Source organism: Condylura cristata, unplaced genomic scaffold (assembly GCF_000260355.1).
Source record: "Condylura cristata isolate star-nosed mole 26May11 unplaced genomic scaffold, ConCri1.0 scaffold00008, whole genome shotgun sequence".
Lineage (NCBI taxonomy): Eukaryota > Metazoa > Chordata > Mammalia > Eulipotyphla > Talpidae > Condylura > Condylura cristata.
Window position 1 is genome coordinate 12,680,277 of NW_004567109.1, and position 15,534 is coordinate 12,695,810.

At 57.3% G+C, this 15,534-nt stretch overlaps 1 protein-coding gene across 1 annotated transcript; it reads right to left on the bottom strand.

Moving 5' to 3' along the window:
* Positions 1 to 7,547: 7,547 nt before the first annotated feature.
* Positions 7,548 to 14,130, bottom strand: FAM46B (family with sequence similarity 46, member B). Its single transcript, XM_004678667.2, has 2 exons — positions 13,711 to 14,130; positions 7,548 to 9,271 (listed from the first exon to the last, which is right to left on the bottom strand). Exons 1-2 carry the CDS (start codon positions 13,972 to 13,974, stop codon positions 8,255 to 8,257), a joined length of 1,281 nt encoding a protein of 426 aa, XP_004678724.1. The 5' UTR covers positions 13,975 to 14,130; the 3' UTR covers positions 7,548 to 8,254.
* Positions 14,131 to 15,534: the final 1,404 nt, after the last annotated feature.

Genomic DNA, 15,534 nt, shown 5'->3' on the forward strand with positions numbered 1-15,534 from the left:
GGGGGGGAGGGGGGAGGGGTTTGCTGGCACAGCAAGTAGGCTGCAGTCTTCTGAGACCCCTTTCCCCATTTAGAGAAGTGCAGTTTCGGAGAGGCTGAGGGTCATGTTCCAGTCACACTTGTGTTTGGACCCTTCCAGGACACAGCTCTTCTCATGACTTCAGGCAGCTTGGCTTAGAAGTTAGCCAAGCCTGATTCAGATCAGCAGGGTTGGTGTGTGGCCACTGTCAGGCCTCACCTGCTTCCCCCACCCCCCACCTCTAAAATGGCTCTGCTGGGGGTAGAGCCAGGTGACATCCTTTAATGGGCCCCAAGGGGGCAGGTATGTAATCGACTTCTAGAAAGGGGGGCCTTAAAGGGCCAGATCTGAAATGAGGTCTGCCAGCTGAGTTCACTGCCGCCTCAGTCTGGGAAGGGGGTACCCTCACCTCCAGGGAGCCCTTTGCTGAGGTTAACAGCAGAGTCCTCCTTCCTCCACAAGTCACAGAAGATTGCTTTATTAAGTCACACCTAGAAATAGCCATTGCTTTTTTTTTTTTCTTTTTTTTTTAAAAAGGTTTATGCTTGCAAGAACTGGAGTACAGGCCAGGGGTGGGGGAGATTCCTGAGAGACAGAGTGGGGAACAGAACAGGCAGACTGACTGAAATACACTGCTGAGGGGAGCAGCGGGCCAGGCAGCAGAGGCCTGCTGCACCCTATGGTTATTCCCTGGTGGGGGATTGAACTCCTGCTGTGGCTGTGGACAGCTTCATAGTGCTGCGACTTAACCCCTGCACCACTGGGGAGGCCCCAGCCACTGCTTGTGCTGGAGGTCTAGTCCTTAGTTCAGAATGGCCAGATCACATACCACTGAGGGACAGAGCTAGGCCTCCGACCTATGTGTTCTAGGGTACCGTGTGTCCTTCCCTGCCCAAAGGCAGAGGCTCCAGAGAGCCGGTGTCCGTCCATCTGCTGTACACCCTAGAACAACTCTGCGCCCTCTTTGGGCCTGGGCCCTCAGTCCCTCTCTGAACACAGCTGTCCCTCAGCTGGGCTTGGGATAGGGAGAGGGGTAAAATGCGAATGTCAGTCATGGCAGTCTGGTATAACCTTACAATCCTGCTCTACTCTGACAGGCAGAGCCTGGATCTTTCCTGTGACCCCACCCCCCACGCCCCACCCCCAGGCTTTCTCTCCCTGGGTGCCAAGATCTGGGGTTGGCTTCTTAGTTAATACCTGGCCTTCCTGAGCCCATTCTTTGCTGGGAAAGGGAAATGGAGGAGGAGATCCCAGAGACCGAGGAAACACGGGGACCGGAAGAGCAGTGGCGACCCCTCTGTCCTTCCCAGGGAGGAAGAAGCCTCTGAAGCCAACGGGTCATCTGGGTCTAGAGGCCCAGAGAGGACAAGGGCTTCCTGGAGGTGAAGGGAGGCGCTCAGGCTGCAGCGCTGGACTGCCGCCAGGCTTTTGTTTTCTGGGCACTTGGTCCAGGGCTTTTAGCTAATGGTATAAAGTGTTCTGTGCCATCACGGTCTCGCCTTTCTCTGGGATGTATTGGTGCCTTTCTCTGGGATGTATTGGTAAGCAGCTTCCACCTGATTTGGAGGGGTGCGGGAGGGAATTAGAGATGGTTCTTGCTGGAGAAAGTGGTGAATGTTGGGAGTGGAGATGGTCCTAGGGCTTAGGTGGGCAGGTCTGCCCCTCCTTCCACTTCCATGTCCCACTGCTGCTCACCGAGGCCTTCAGCCACTCGACTCTGGGTGACTTGACCCCCAGGCCCTGGCTCAAGGTCTGCCCACTCTGTCAGCCAACTAATGAAAGCCCCTCCCCAGGCCTGCCTGGCCCACCTACCCTCAAGGGGCCCCTTCATTTTTCTCTTCCATCATCATTGTTATCTACAGTCCTGGGGCTCAAGAGCAGCACTGGATCAGAGGGTGTCTGCTTTTGAAGGGTTTATCTTCCAGCCTCTCTCCAGGCAGTCTTCCCTGGTGGTCACCAATGCAGGCGACCCTCTGGGGACTCTAAGACTGACCAATAACTAGCACCTGGGTAAGAGACAGGCTCTTGGTGGACCTATCCCTAGGAAATGAACTGTATAGGGGATCTTGAGGACTGCAGGTGGCCTGTAGCGAGTCTGGGACCTCAGTAAGGGGAAGTGAAAGGATCTGAGACTTGGGAATCAAGTCGGGGGTTCTCATCAAAGACTTGGGGATCCCCCTGGATAAGCCCATTTGCTGGGGGGTGGGGGCGGGGCTTGAGTACTGCCACCAGAGGGCGGTGTGTGGCCATTTTCCAGGTTGTGGGGGAGTGGCCTGGCGCTGGTTGGTTCCCTAGTGTCCCCGCCCCCAACCAGCCTCTACAATGGTGGGGTGTAGGGTGGACTTAGGCTTCTTGGGCCTTGAACTTTAAAGGCGCAGGGTAGTAATCACTTAGATGAATACAGAAGAGACCCTTTGTTGGGGAGAGCCCTAGATCTCAGGAGAAGGCCCATCAGGAAAGCATTCTGGAAAAGGGTGGCTTCTGTTTATCTTCATTTCACGTCTCAGATTTCCAACAGCAATAATATATCAGAATGCTCTGTCCTGCCACCACCTGGGAGCCAAGGTGGCCCACAGGGGGGACACTGCAGGCCTGTGGTGGGCATCGGTAGAGGTCACCTCCCAGAGAGAAACCCAGCCGCCCTGGGCTGTGGCTGCAGGTGCGGGGCTCCTGGCTTTATGGTCAGGGTTGGGAGCAGGTGTTTGGGAGAGCTGCGAGAGCCTCGGCCTGTTCCCTTTATCTTAAAATTTTTATTTGTGCATACAAGAACAGGGGGGCAGGCTGAAGGGGCTAAGAGGACTCACCAGACACAGCAGGGAGCAGAACAGGCAGATCTACTGGCAAACTGCTGAGGGGAGCAGCGGGCGAGACAGGCGCGGCCTGGTGCATCATGTGCGCTGGGGGTGCAACTAATGCAGCTGTTGATCGCGCTGGAACTTAACCCTGCGCCACTAGGGAAGCCCTTTCCAGCCTATTCCTTACCTCATTAGTCCTTGACCACATATACCCTGACCAGGAGCCGTGGGGGAGAGAATCTGGTTCTGGAATAATGTCCGAAAAACCACCTCCACCAGGCACTGTGCTCAGTAAACACTTTGCATCCATCATCTGTTTTAGTGCTCCTGGCCACTCTGCAAAGCAGGGGTGGTTACCCCCACTCTCATGGATGAGGAAACGGAGGGGCAGGGAGGGGCCTAGGCCTGCCAGTGTGGAGTCCCTTAGCCTTCAGACTACATATGTCGCTGTTTGTTCGTCGGGTTAGTGAGCGCACCGTTTGGTATCTCTGGGCTCTCGTCTTTAAGTCAGGCACAGTGACTCCTAGTTGGCCCTTAGTTCTGGAGCGCTGTAGTGAGCTGCTCGAGGCGTAGCAGCCCAAACTCTCAGCACAACCTCAGGGGCTGGCTGCCCAGTCTGGGTTGTCTGGGCTCCTGGGCATGCGTCAGGCTGAGTTGGCACACCTGGCTTTGGCGAGGGCAGTCCCGGCTGCTTTGGGCCTGGGCTTAACTCTGGAGGCTGCCTTGTATACTGCTGCCCGCTGGGGGTGGCAGAGGAGGGAGGTGGCAGGCTCTGTTGCAGGCAGAAAGTGCCCAGGTTTGGAGTAAGGCCTGAGACTCTGTTCTGCCTAGACTTCTTAGCTGAGAGATCTTGGGCAAGTGGCTTGCTTTCTCGGAACCATTTCTTGTGTGTTATGGGGAGCAAGGGAGGTGCTACTTCTGCATATTGAATGTGAGGTCACATGAAGTACCTGGCATGTCGTTATGCGGACGGTCAGTGTTTGATGGAGACAGCCGTGCCCAGCCGCATGGCGTGGACTTCTCCTCCTCCAGGGATCACCATATCAGGAATCCCGGACCCAGTCCCTCTCTTGCTCCCACTACAGGCCCTGGGGAGCTCCATAAGGAGAGGGTGGAGGAGGGGTCTGGCTTTTCATCCCAGGAACATTCCATTCCAGCTACTCAGACCCATAGGGATCCCAGCCAAGCACAAAGCCCAAGGGAACCTCTGGTTCCCCTGGAGAGTCCCACCCCATCCAGGGCCCCTGGAAGGAGGTAGATGTTGGAGAGTTAGGTGGGGTTGGGTGGCTGTGGGAAGGAGGTAATTAAAGCTCTTGAAATGACTCTTTCCAGCGCCTTCAGCTTCTCTGCCTCTACCCGGATCTGCACGCCTGGATTCTCCTTCCCTGGGTACCTCTTTCAGGAAGATTTCTCCAGTGGACCCTACACCACCTTGGCGCTCTCCTGACTCCCAAGAGCCCTTCACTTTATGGGGCAGGGGGCTGGATTCTGGGGAAGTTGCCTATACTCTGAATTTCTTTGTCACATTTGACTGGCTTATAATTGCAATGTTACACAGGTCCCTGAGACACAGATCATTTAGCAGTACAGCGTACTTGGCTGATGTGAAAACAAAAAGGATTTCTTTTAATGTAGCCGTCATTCTTACACAAATCACAGCGTAATCGGGGGCGCCGCATCCCTTAGTCTAGCAGCTCTGGGAGTCCTGTGGAGGGAAACCATTGGTCTGCTGAATCCCTGCTGCCCTGGTGCGCTGCCCCGCCCTCTCCACGTGGAGAGTGCCTGTGGCCTCCAGAGCATGCCCAGCTGCTGGCTTTTGGGGGGACACGCTTCTTTCTTGGGAATCTCTGGCCCCACAGAGATTCTAAGCGAAGTTTTAAATGAAAAAGATGCACATTTATTCACATATCCGGGCACTAGAGGGAAGGGGGCACATTTACTCTCGCAGCCCAGAAGCTGTAGAATTCTGCAAAATGAATGTGCCCTGGGTCAGTCCCCTGATTGTACCTGCGGGAGGAATAAATTTCAGCAATGTGCGACACTTGCGTGCGGCTCTGAGGTTTACTTTGCAGGTGTCCTTGCTGCCCTTTGTGTCTGGCAGACTGAGCTGCCAGTTCTCGAGCAGTTCAGTTTTCTTTGGCAGTGGGGGCCTGTTGATGGGTCTCTGGGCTGACTTCTCGCTCCACCTGGTTCCAGGCCCGCCCTCTCCAGGAAGTCCTCCGGATTCAGGATGTGGTGAGGAAGCTGGGGGATGGGACTGGATGACAGGGAGGTGGTGAGCTTGTTCCGGTGACAGCTGACCCCTGGGGGCTGCACTGATGCTGGCCAGGGGCTGGTTTGTCAGTCGGGGCCCTGGCAGGGGACGGACACACTGGGGAGCTTTAGAAAGGGGGCTGTTTCCAGAGGTGTGGCTGGGCTTGGGAGACTCAAGCGGTGGTGCCTCCCAGGGGCTAGTGGCAGTGAGACGCCTTTATCACCGGAGGGCTGGTGACTCGGCTCAGAGTACCCTGGAGAGGGAGGGCCCCATGAGGATGGGTGGCCTTTGATTGAGATATGTAGCCAACCATGGCAACCTGGTAGGGAGGGAGCAGGGGAATAAACACTCCATTCTCCTCTCTCCAGTCTTCTGGGGCCTCTCATTGGCCTAACCCAAGGGGAAAGCAGAGAACAAGGGAGCTATTGATGCCCAGTCTATGAACGTCAGCCACTCCAGGGCAGAGAGCTGGGAGAAGGGTGGGGAGTGGGATGGGAGATGACAACCCAGGGGTGCCTCTTGTCCCCCAAAGATCATAGCAGTGCATCTTCCCTCTCAGGAGCTCCCCCGCCTGTCAGGAGTGGGAGTAGGGCTGTCTTTCCTTAGCCTTCTCTCTGGGGCTGATTCCCAGCTCTTGATTCCTGCCTCTCCAGCCCTCTTAGAAGGCTGCAGGGATTGTCCACCAGAGGAACAATGCCAGCTCTGAGTCAGTGTTTCTCTCACACCCGGAAACACTGCACCACCTCCAACACACCCACAGGCATGCCTGCTGCCACAGGCCTCTGGCACAGTCACCACAGGCCATGGCTGGCGTCACGTGTGTGCATCAAGAATACGTACATCTTGGCACGCTGCTGGGTGCTGCTCTGACCGTACATTGTGGCAAATGTCACAATGAGACACTGTCACCTGCCCCGTCACAGAGAGCCCAGGACAGTCTAGTACCATCCGTGTGGCATCTCAGTGTAGGGGCAGGATGGTGTGGCGCTGACAGCAGGGTTCTGGAGCCACAGACCTGACTTTCCTGGCTTCTGTTTCCTCGTCTAACTAGCTCAGTCTTCCTGGTGGAGATGAGGGCTACGGGTAGGGAAGACCTGAGCAGAGCACTCCCGAAACAGTAGGCAGCCCTGGCCCACGGCCCCTCCGTGCCCCCGTGTGCTTGCAGCACTGGCCCCCCTGAGCAGCCTGCCGCAGCCCGCGAGTGTGGCCTGGCACTGCCCTCTGCCAGACGCCGTGTCCTCGGGCTCTGGCCTCACTCCTGTGTTGTCCTCGCCCTGAAGTCCACCCTGACTTCCGGCAACCTCTGGCTCTTTGAATCCTTTACGACACCTGCTTTTCAGCGTGGCTTATTTTTCTCTACCCCAACAGAATGTACTCTTCATGAGGGCGGGCATCTTGGTCTCTAGTTGGCTGGTGCACCCCTGGCACAGGCAGGCTGAAGCAGGGTGTGCACACATGTCCCTCACGGACCACTGACTTTCTTCCCCTCTAAACAATCACCTTCAGGTGAACCCCACTCCCCACCCAACCAGCTAAGCCTGTGTGCTGACACAGTGAGCACTGCGTCATGTCTGATTCAGGAGCTGGGACAAGCTTAGTCCTTTTCCATGAACCTTAGTTGGGTGTGCACTGCCTGGGTGGTCTGCTTTAGGTCACCAAGCAAAGAAAGGCTTTCTGCTCACCCTTCTGGTCACTTTGAAGCCAGCAGTGGTAAGGGGTGGGGCACCCACAGGGAGCTCCTGAGCAGGTGGGGTGGTAGGACCCACCTGGTGATCTGGGGCCTCCTGGCTGGGCCCATCAAAGCTACCACTTCAGAGGCCCCTAATGAGGCTGAATGCGTAAAGGGCTATGCAACCCCTGCATCAAAGAGGCTGGGTACAGTCCAGGACGGTGACTGGCTGATGCCTGGAGGGAACATCTCCCTGACAATCACTCCCAGACAGCCTGGCATGGCCCCAACTGGGCTGGGAAAGGAGCCCCCTTGCCCCTCTCGGGAGCCTGCTCAGAACAAGTCTGTGTGGCATCAGCCCTTAGGGGGAGAGGAGGGCGGCCCTGCCAGAGCCCGGCCACTACTGGGGGTCTCCACATTGGCCCAGATTGTTCTGTACCTGCTTCCTGAGAATGGGATGTTGTGGTGGGCAGAGCTGGGGGGTCAAGCAGCCCTGAGCCCCGAAACGTGAGGCTAAGTCCAAAGTCGCTAGGATTGCAGGTCAAAATAAAGTTGCCAGAGTCACTCGTCAGCCAGAGACTTTGAGGCGAGGTGTAGGTGAGAGCCACACGTGTGCACCTGAGCTCTTAGCACAATTTCAGGCTGGGCTCACATTAGGGAAGGAGAGGTATCCCCCCGCCCCCACCCCCACCACAGCCAGGACCTCCCCAGCCCGCAGCCCTGAAGAGCCCTCCCATCGCGCAAGCTATACCCAGGCGGCTGTGGGCCACGGCAGGGAAGGTCCTCCAGGGAGAAAGCTTGGTGCTCTGCTCGGTGTACACAATCTTTATTGGCAGGTGCTAAGAGTGCAAAATAGTAACAAATCTAGGGATGGAAAAGAAGATGGGTCAGGGCTCCCAGGTCCAAATGAGGTCCCATGCCCAGCCAGCACCCCCAGAAGAACAAGCTTTCAGGCAGGAGAAAGCAACTCCAAGGAGGCGCATAGGCCGTGACCAGCCCCAGGCTGCTTGCTCCTGCCCGAAAGCTGGACAGCTCTGCGTGGGGAGTCAGGGACTGAACTGAACTTCTTTCTCTCTCCCAATCCAGGTAGTCCTGTCAGTGATTAGCCAGGTTGGACCAGCAGGCCCTGTGAGTGTCCCAACCAGACCAAAAGTGGGTAGTTCTCTTAATGACCACATCTTAGCCATTGTGTGGCCTCCAGCCCCCAGAGGCTGCTGGAAAGAGCCTTTCCAGGCCACGTGAATCAACCCAAGACCACAGGCATTGAGGCTACCACCCCAACATGCTTGCCCCTGCCCCCCACAAATCATGCTAGTCCAAAAGTGTGGCACAGTAACTCGAAGGGACCATCTGTCAAGAACCCAGCTTGGCCTGGAGCCCACAGGCGTTCCCTCGGGGTGGAAGTCAAAGGCCCCGCGTTGCAGCAGTGCCAGGGGCCCCCCTGCCCGGGGCCACCGTCTCTGGTCAAGACCTCCACAGGCTCTGGAGAGGCCCAGTCCCCACTGGCCAGGGTCCGAGTCAGTTACAAGGCAGCCAGGTGGGGTAGGAGGCGTGCGCCCGGGCCAGCAGCGGCTGCACGGGGGTCACGTAGTAACTGACAGTGGCGGGCACTAGCCCGTCGGGCGGGCGCCAGGCCAGGGCGGCGGCGGCGGCCGGGCCCTGCTCGGCCAGCGCCTGGAGCGCCAGCGTGGCGATGAGGTCCAGCGTCTGGCGGCGCTCGTGGTTCATGAGGCACACGGTGCTCTCGTTGACCACGCGGTGCAGCGTCACCAGGCAGGCGTAGCGGCGCGCGGCGTCGGCCCCGCTGAAGTGGGCCTCCAGGTAGCGCTCCAGCGTGCGCCGCTGTTCCACCAGGTCCGGGAAGTCGATGAAGAAGCGCGAGCACATGTAGCGCTGCAGCGCGCTCACGTCGGTGCTGGGGCGCGGCCGGAAGCCCCGCACCAGGAGGTGGCAGTACTTGAGCAGCCCGCCGCCGCGGATCTCCTCGGGGCTGCGCGTGGCGATGACGCGCTGGCGCAGGTGCTGCAGCGCCTCGGCGAAGTCCCCGTACAGGCTCTCGCCGATCACCGAGGGGTGGAAGGTCTCAGACATGGGCGTGGACGAGCAGTGGTTAAAGAGCAGCAGGGAGTCCAGGAGGATCTGGAAGGAGTCCACGCTGAACTCGAACTGGCGCCTCACCGTGTCCACGAACTTGAGTTCCACGTTCTTGCCGCTCTTATTGGACAGCGAGATGAGGCTCCAGCGGTCCGTGTCCGTGCACACTTTCACCAGCTTCTGCACATACGCCTCCTTGAGCGTCAGCGGCGTGATCTTGGCCCGGCTCACCCCGGCCGGCAGGAAGTCCAGCAGACAGGCCAGCACCACCTCCTTGATGAGCTGGAAGGACGCCTCGCTGCGCAGGTCCACCCGGAACACCAGATCCAGGTCCTTGTAGCCCAGGCCGCTCTCGGGGTGCAGCACGTGGCTGGCGGCTGAGCCATGCAGCCGCACACCAAGTACCTGCAGTCCCTGCTCCTCCAGGCTGCTGCGGACCACCTGCAGGGGCAGGGGGACAGGGTCAGCAGTCTGGTCCCCGTGGCTCCGCCTGCCATCCGATCCGCCACTGGGATGGAGGTGTGGGGGGGACGCTGTGGACCACTGAGGACTTTCGAAAGCCACTTAATTCTGTAGAGAAGCCTCATCCCCTATTCTAGGGAACAGCCCATTTGGAGGAAAGACCCAGAAGGAACAGCAATAACCCTAGTAAACACACAAAGAATTCACTAGGTGCCAGGTCCTGGAACAAGCCCTGGAGACATTAAGATGTAAACTCAACATCTTTCTCACAACAGCCCTGTGAGTCTAAGTTCTACTGGCCCCACTTTGCAGATGCGGAAACAAGTTCAGAGGCCAAGTGACGAGCCCAGGTCATGCTGCTGCTGAATGCGGAGCTGGGGAAGGGGGAGTGCAGATCCAGAAGGGTCCATGTCTCAACCACTAGGCTCTACGCTACCCGTGAGACACGCGGTCCGTGCCAGGCGTGCTGTTTGTGTGCTGGAATGTAACTGGCTGTTCACATGTCTATGCCTTGCGCTTCACCACCACCCTGTGCTGAGCACCAATATCTAGTTTAAAGACTGCACTTGGGCACACAGGTTAAGAAACATGTCCAAGGTCAGAGGGTAGCGAGCCTGAGAGCAGAACCCAGTCTGCTGGGTTCTCAAGTCTGTGCCTGCTCTTTTGACTATGACACACTCATCTCAACTCATCTTTGCAAGCACCCAGGGAGGAAAACATAAGTCATTTTACAGAGGAGGAAATTAGAGCCTCCAGTGGAGACACCCAGCTTTCAGAGGGGGAGTCATGCAGCAGCAGCAGCCTAGACATTAACCTAGACCCTTTCTGCTCGGGGAGGCGGGAGTCAAGATGCCAGGAAGCCTCCCAAGCCAAGTGGGAAGAGATGCGGCAGATTGCACCTGATGACAGAGGATCATGACAGGCAGGCCTGGAAGTTATCTCGAGCCTGTCCCTTTAGCCAGAGGCATCTTCCTGGGCCTAGGACACTCCTGGGTGAGGAGAACAGAGGAGCTGGGCTGGACACTTTTTTCAGCAACACCGGTACTTCCCCCACCATCCCTGAAAGTGACCGGGCAGCATTCCTACCCCCAGTGATTCTGCAACCCCGCCTTGCTGCCAAGTCAGCGCCCAGCCAGGCTGCCCTCCTCGCCTCCTGGGGAATTACTGCAAAGAATGCACCTAAGTGCTGAGAAGGCAAGCCAGTGGGGCAATCGAGGCGGGCGGTTCCCTCAAGGAAGGCTTCCTGGAGGAGGATCCTGTCTAGGGGAAGATATGGTCTGGCCAAAGGGTAAGGAACCTGCCAGCAGGAACAAGGGGGCGGTTGGGGGGCAGAGGAATGTTGGTCAGGCACCTACTAGGACCTTCTCACCAGAATCTCTGGGGCCCTGTGAGCTACAAATGGGGAAACTGAGGTGCACAAGGCCAATAAGCCTCTCAGAAGCACATCTTCCAGAACCATGAGCTGGGGAGCCTCCTATAGAAGAGCGGGCCCCTGTAGCCCAGAAACAAGAATTAGCAGCACCTCCATCCAGCAGCTTAGATTTGCAGGGGTAGACAGGGAGCGCGCTCCAGTCTAGGTATGGCTGATTCCAAAATCCAGAGACAAGAAATTAAGGTTTTAATCCCCTCTGCCTTTACAGTTGTGACTCCCAGAATGAGAACGAGGGTAGTTGGGGAAGTGAAGGTGGAGGTCAGAGGACGCCAGACGCAGGGGAGGGGGTGGGGGGGGGCCCGTTGCTCCAGTCCAGCCTACGGGACTTCCAACCTCCCCCTGACAGCCAGCGCCTGTGTAGTCAGGAGCGACGTGAGCCCAAGACTTTGCTCCACGGACCCTGCCAGACCTGCGGAGCAGACTAAGCCCTCTCCAGTCCCATTAGAGCTGACTGATCCTTACTCAGTGCCCACCCTGGGGCATGGCATCTGGCTTGGTGAGCAGGAATCAGTACCCTCATTAAAGTGCCTGCGTCAGGCCATGGGACCAGCTGTGTCAGGCAGCCAGAGGCTGTTGTCTCTTCCCAGGTATGACTACAGCCAGCTTGGCAGGAGGTCCCCAGATACTGTCACACCCAAGGACTGCAGTGCCACTTGGTGCCTCCTGAATCAGACTTTCCAGCCTCGGAGGGGGCAGTGGCTGCACCCTCCTTTCTCCTGTGCCAAGGTCCCTCCCCAGAGCCATTCTGCTCCAGGCTGCTGCTGAGACCTGCAGGGAGACTGTGGGTGCAGCCAGTTAGCAGACTTCCCAAACCCACATCCAGTCACCGACACAGGCCCTCTGGCTGTAGCTGGAGAGAGCAAAGTGCCTGATTCAGTTCTCCGGATCCAGAGAAGACGAAGGACTTGTCCCAGATCACAGAGCCAGTAAGTGGCCAGGCTTAGCAAGAGCCATGCCTCCTCTTATGAGCTGGGGAGCCTCCTACAGGAAAGGGGGCCCCTTTTGCCCAGAAAAAAGAATTAACAGTATCTCTAGCAGCTTAGACTTGTGGGGACAGAGAAGGGAGAGTTTCCAATTCTTGAATTATGGGGCAACTCAGCATTGGCAAAAGGCCCAAGATCAACAGCCAGTGCCCCCAGCAGCTTCCATCTCTGCTCCCCCAGCACCCCCCACACACAGTCCAAAGCTTGCAAAGCTGCCTGCTGCAGATTCCTGCCAGGAGACAGACTTTCTTTCCCGTGCAGACAATTGTCTGGGTTGGGCGAATACATGTTTTCTTTAAATTCTAGAACTAGGAAGGTAGAGAGCAATCTATTGAACAGATGGGGACCCTGGGCCATCAAATGGAATTGACAACAGACCAGACCCTGAAGCCAGATATCCAACTTCCCAATCCAAAGCTCTGGAGCCTCTGAGGCCGACCCCCACTCCCCCCGCCGGCCCCCAATCCACAGCTCTCAGTTCTGAATTATCTCTGACCCTAGTCTAGAGGGACATGTACTACTGTGAGATTATGAAGTCAGCTTCTATCAGCAGATAGTTTCCCTGCTTCCTGGAAGCACCTGGAAGGCAGGGGGACGACCTGTCCCATCTGGGCCCGAGTGTCCTGAGCAGGGCTTGGCACAGGAAGGCAACAAGAAAGGCAGTTGGGACCCTACGGACAGGGACAGGAACTTCCCTTCCAGGACACCCCCTGTACCTGGAGGGAGACTCTCCCATTGGGCCCTCCTACCACTTTGTCCATGCCAGGAACCACAGTCCTGATGGTACAGCAAGTGGGGCCCTGAGGTTGACGTGACCGTCTTGGGGAGAAAAGCCTCCACGGTTTCCTAATGACTCCACGACAACGGCAGGCCAGGAATGCCTCATGGAGCAGCAGTGGGGCTGCGGGTGAGTCAGCGGTAGAGAATCTGCCCCCACCTCCTCCCATTCCTTGGGAGGGAGGGGGAGATAGTCCCCCAGCAAACACCCCTCCTCACTGTGTGGAAAGTAGGGGGCAGGAGAGTGGCCTGCTACATCTCGCTGGCAGGCCCCCTTCCAAGAAAGGCCATCTGGGGTAGGAATGCACAGGGGCTGAGTCTGGATTTCTGCTGCTTCTATCAGAGGATTCCTTAACACCTAGAAGCTGAGTCTTGGGAGCTGGGTGAGGGGTGGGATAAACCTTGAACCTGCAGCAGCATGTTCCTGGCAGAACCAGGATTTTCTAGGTTTGATTTTTACCTCTTTGGCAGCTCACAGTCCCTCTTGGGGCCCAGCTTTCACAGCTATAATATAGGCATAATAAATATCATTTTCTAGTAACCCAGTGCTAGGGTCACACTGGTGAAAGAGCAATTTTAGGGTGGTTGAGGGTCAGGTAAGAGTCTGAGGAGGGGAGAGGTTGCCAGAACGCTCTCCTTTGTTTTCTAAGTAGAAAGATGGGGCTTGGAGCCTGAGACCTGGGCTGGACTTCACTTCCAGTCTTGGGGAGAAAAACTCCTACACTGGACACCTGAGGTTGCCCTCTGGAGTGCAGGCATCACAGCTGGCCTGGGGCTTCATTAATCTCCTCCTGCCACAATCCCAGCTGAGAGGGAAGGAGTCCTGCCAGGATTTCTCTGAATTTCTATTTTGGACCCAAACATGCACACTTAACCATCCAGGGCTGCCTGGCACCTTTTGTCCTTACAGGCAGCCTGTCCTATCCCTCCCCACAGTGGATGGGGTGGAGGGGGAGGAATCAGTGTTCCCCACGGACAAGGTATAGGAAAGCCAAGGGGAGAGAGATACTGAAGTGCAGGGAGAAGGGGATCTGCTCTTGGGGGCTCCTCTCATCTGCTAGAGTAGAGGAACATAGTCAATGTGCGCTGCGCCTTTCTTCCAGTGCCAGTTCCTTTCTGGGTCCCATCGTCCCTAGCTGTCCAGCAAATCGAACAGAATGCGAGTGCCTTCCAGCCAGGAGAGCCTCAGCGTATAAAGACCCTGTATCCCCGCCAGGCGCTCTCACCTGCACGATTTGCCGGGGCTGCACGCTTAGGGTGGGGAAGTTGCCGCGCCCGTGAATGGGAATCGGCTCGCTCAGGAGTGCGTCCAACCGCTTCACCTGTGGCCATCCCAGCCCACTCAGGTGCCGTCCGGGGGATGACGATGAGGCCTCTGGGTCGGGGCCGCCGCCTGCCGGGGCGGCCGTGGCCACCGCCGAGGCTGCAACCCTCCCCAGCTGCACAGCCGCCCTGTCTGTGTTCTCAGCTCCGCTCTCCGACGGCATCATTAGCCTGGCCCCGGGGCCCCGACAGCAGAAACCGGGGGGTTGTTAGGGGAAGAGGGCAGGGAGAGCGGCTGGGCTGGGGCCGAGGATGGGGGCACGGCTGCAGCGACCCGGCGGCAGCTACAGCTAGGCAGACCCAGGGCGCGCCTCCGACCGCGACGACCGACCGACCCCAGAGTCTGTGGCCGCCGGCCCAGTGGACTCTTATAGGCCGCGGGCGACTTGCCCATTGGTTTTGGCAGCTGTCACGCAGCGGGGTCCGCCCGACGCCCTTGTCATTGGTCAGCCGAGTGATGCACGTGAAACACTGATCGCCAGAGAAGTTCTGATTGGCTGCAAAGCACGCCCCTGCCCCGCCCCCAGGCTGAAGACCCGCCTTCGGCCCTTTAAAGAACTTCTCTCCACGGTGATTGGACCTGGCGGAGGTCGTGCGCCTTAGGCGCCGCGCCCTCCAGAGTGGGGACACAGGAAGCGCACTGCAATTCGTAGCGGAGTTGGACCTTAGGCTTCTAAGCCGACCTTAGGATTCCCCCTTTTATTTTGGCTTTGAAGATCCCGTGGTTTGGCCCTGGCCTTCCGCTATTTTCTGAAGCCCAGAGAGATGGCGTCAGTTCCAAGCCACACGTCTGTCCTGCTCTGCGGCCGTCTTCGTCTTCGGGGAACGGTGCAAACGCTGCCTGAACCGTAGTGAAAGCTTTTGATGCACTCCTCCATCGGTCAGTGGCTGCCTGCTTGGCCAGCGCTAATGTTCCGGCTTAGGGGAGGGGACCTCTGTGCGGGAGCGTGGCGCCCTCAAGGTCACACAGCGGGGAGAGCTGAGTGGGGGCCGTGGCGCTGAACCTGATTTGTATGGTCTGTGACGCAGTTTTCCCCACTACACTTTCTCCCCGGGGTCTTTGTGAGGCTGGAGGATGCAAGGAATCTAGAACTGGAGGATGTGGAACCCAGCGTCTGGGGTCCTTCTGCAGCCCCTTGCGGGGGGGTTGGGGGGGGCGGCTGGGTGTGCATCTATCCGAGTCTTTCCTGCCAGTCTCTTCTCAGGTCCCCTGTGCCCTCAGGCAATCACTGATTCTCTGGAGACAGTTTCCTTATCTGCCCCAGGAGATGCTCAATAAATATTTTTAAAAATTGACTTATTTATACTTTACCAAACATTTTTGTTTTCTTTCTTTTTAAAAAGATTTATTTATTTATGCATACAGAACTCTGGGGTACAGGCCAGAGGTGGAGGGGCCGTGAGAGGACTCACCAGAGACAGAGTGGGGAGCAGAACAGGCAGAGTGAGGAAGAACAGTGCTGAGCAGAGCAGCAGGCGGGACAGGAGAGGTCTGCTGTGCCATGTGGGTCCCCTCCGGGGCGGGGGATCAAACTCACATTGAGGTGGCTGCGGTTAGCTTGCAGGGCTGCATCCTAACCCCATGTGCCACCAGAGAGGGCCCACATTTTTGTTTTCTTGAAATATGTTTACATATATTTCCTCTTTCACTTTACAGAACCCAGAGGGATGAAGCCTGCTGGGGTTATTTTTTCTGATTTTAAATTAATGTGCTTGTGGCAAAATTT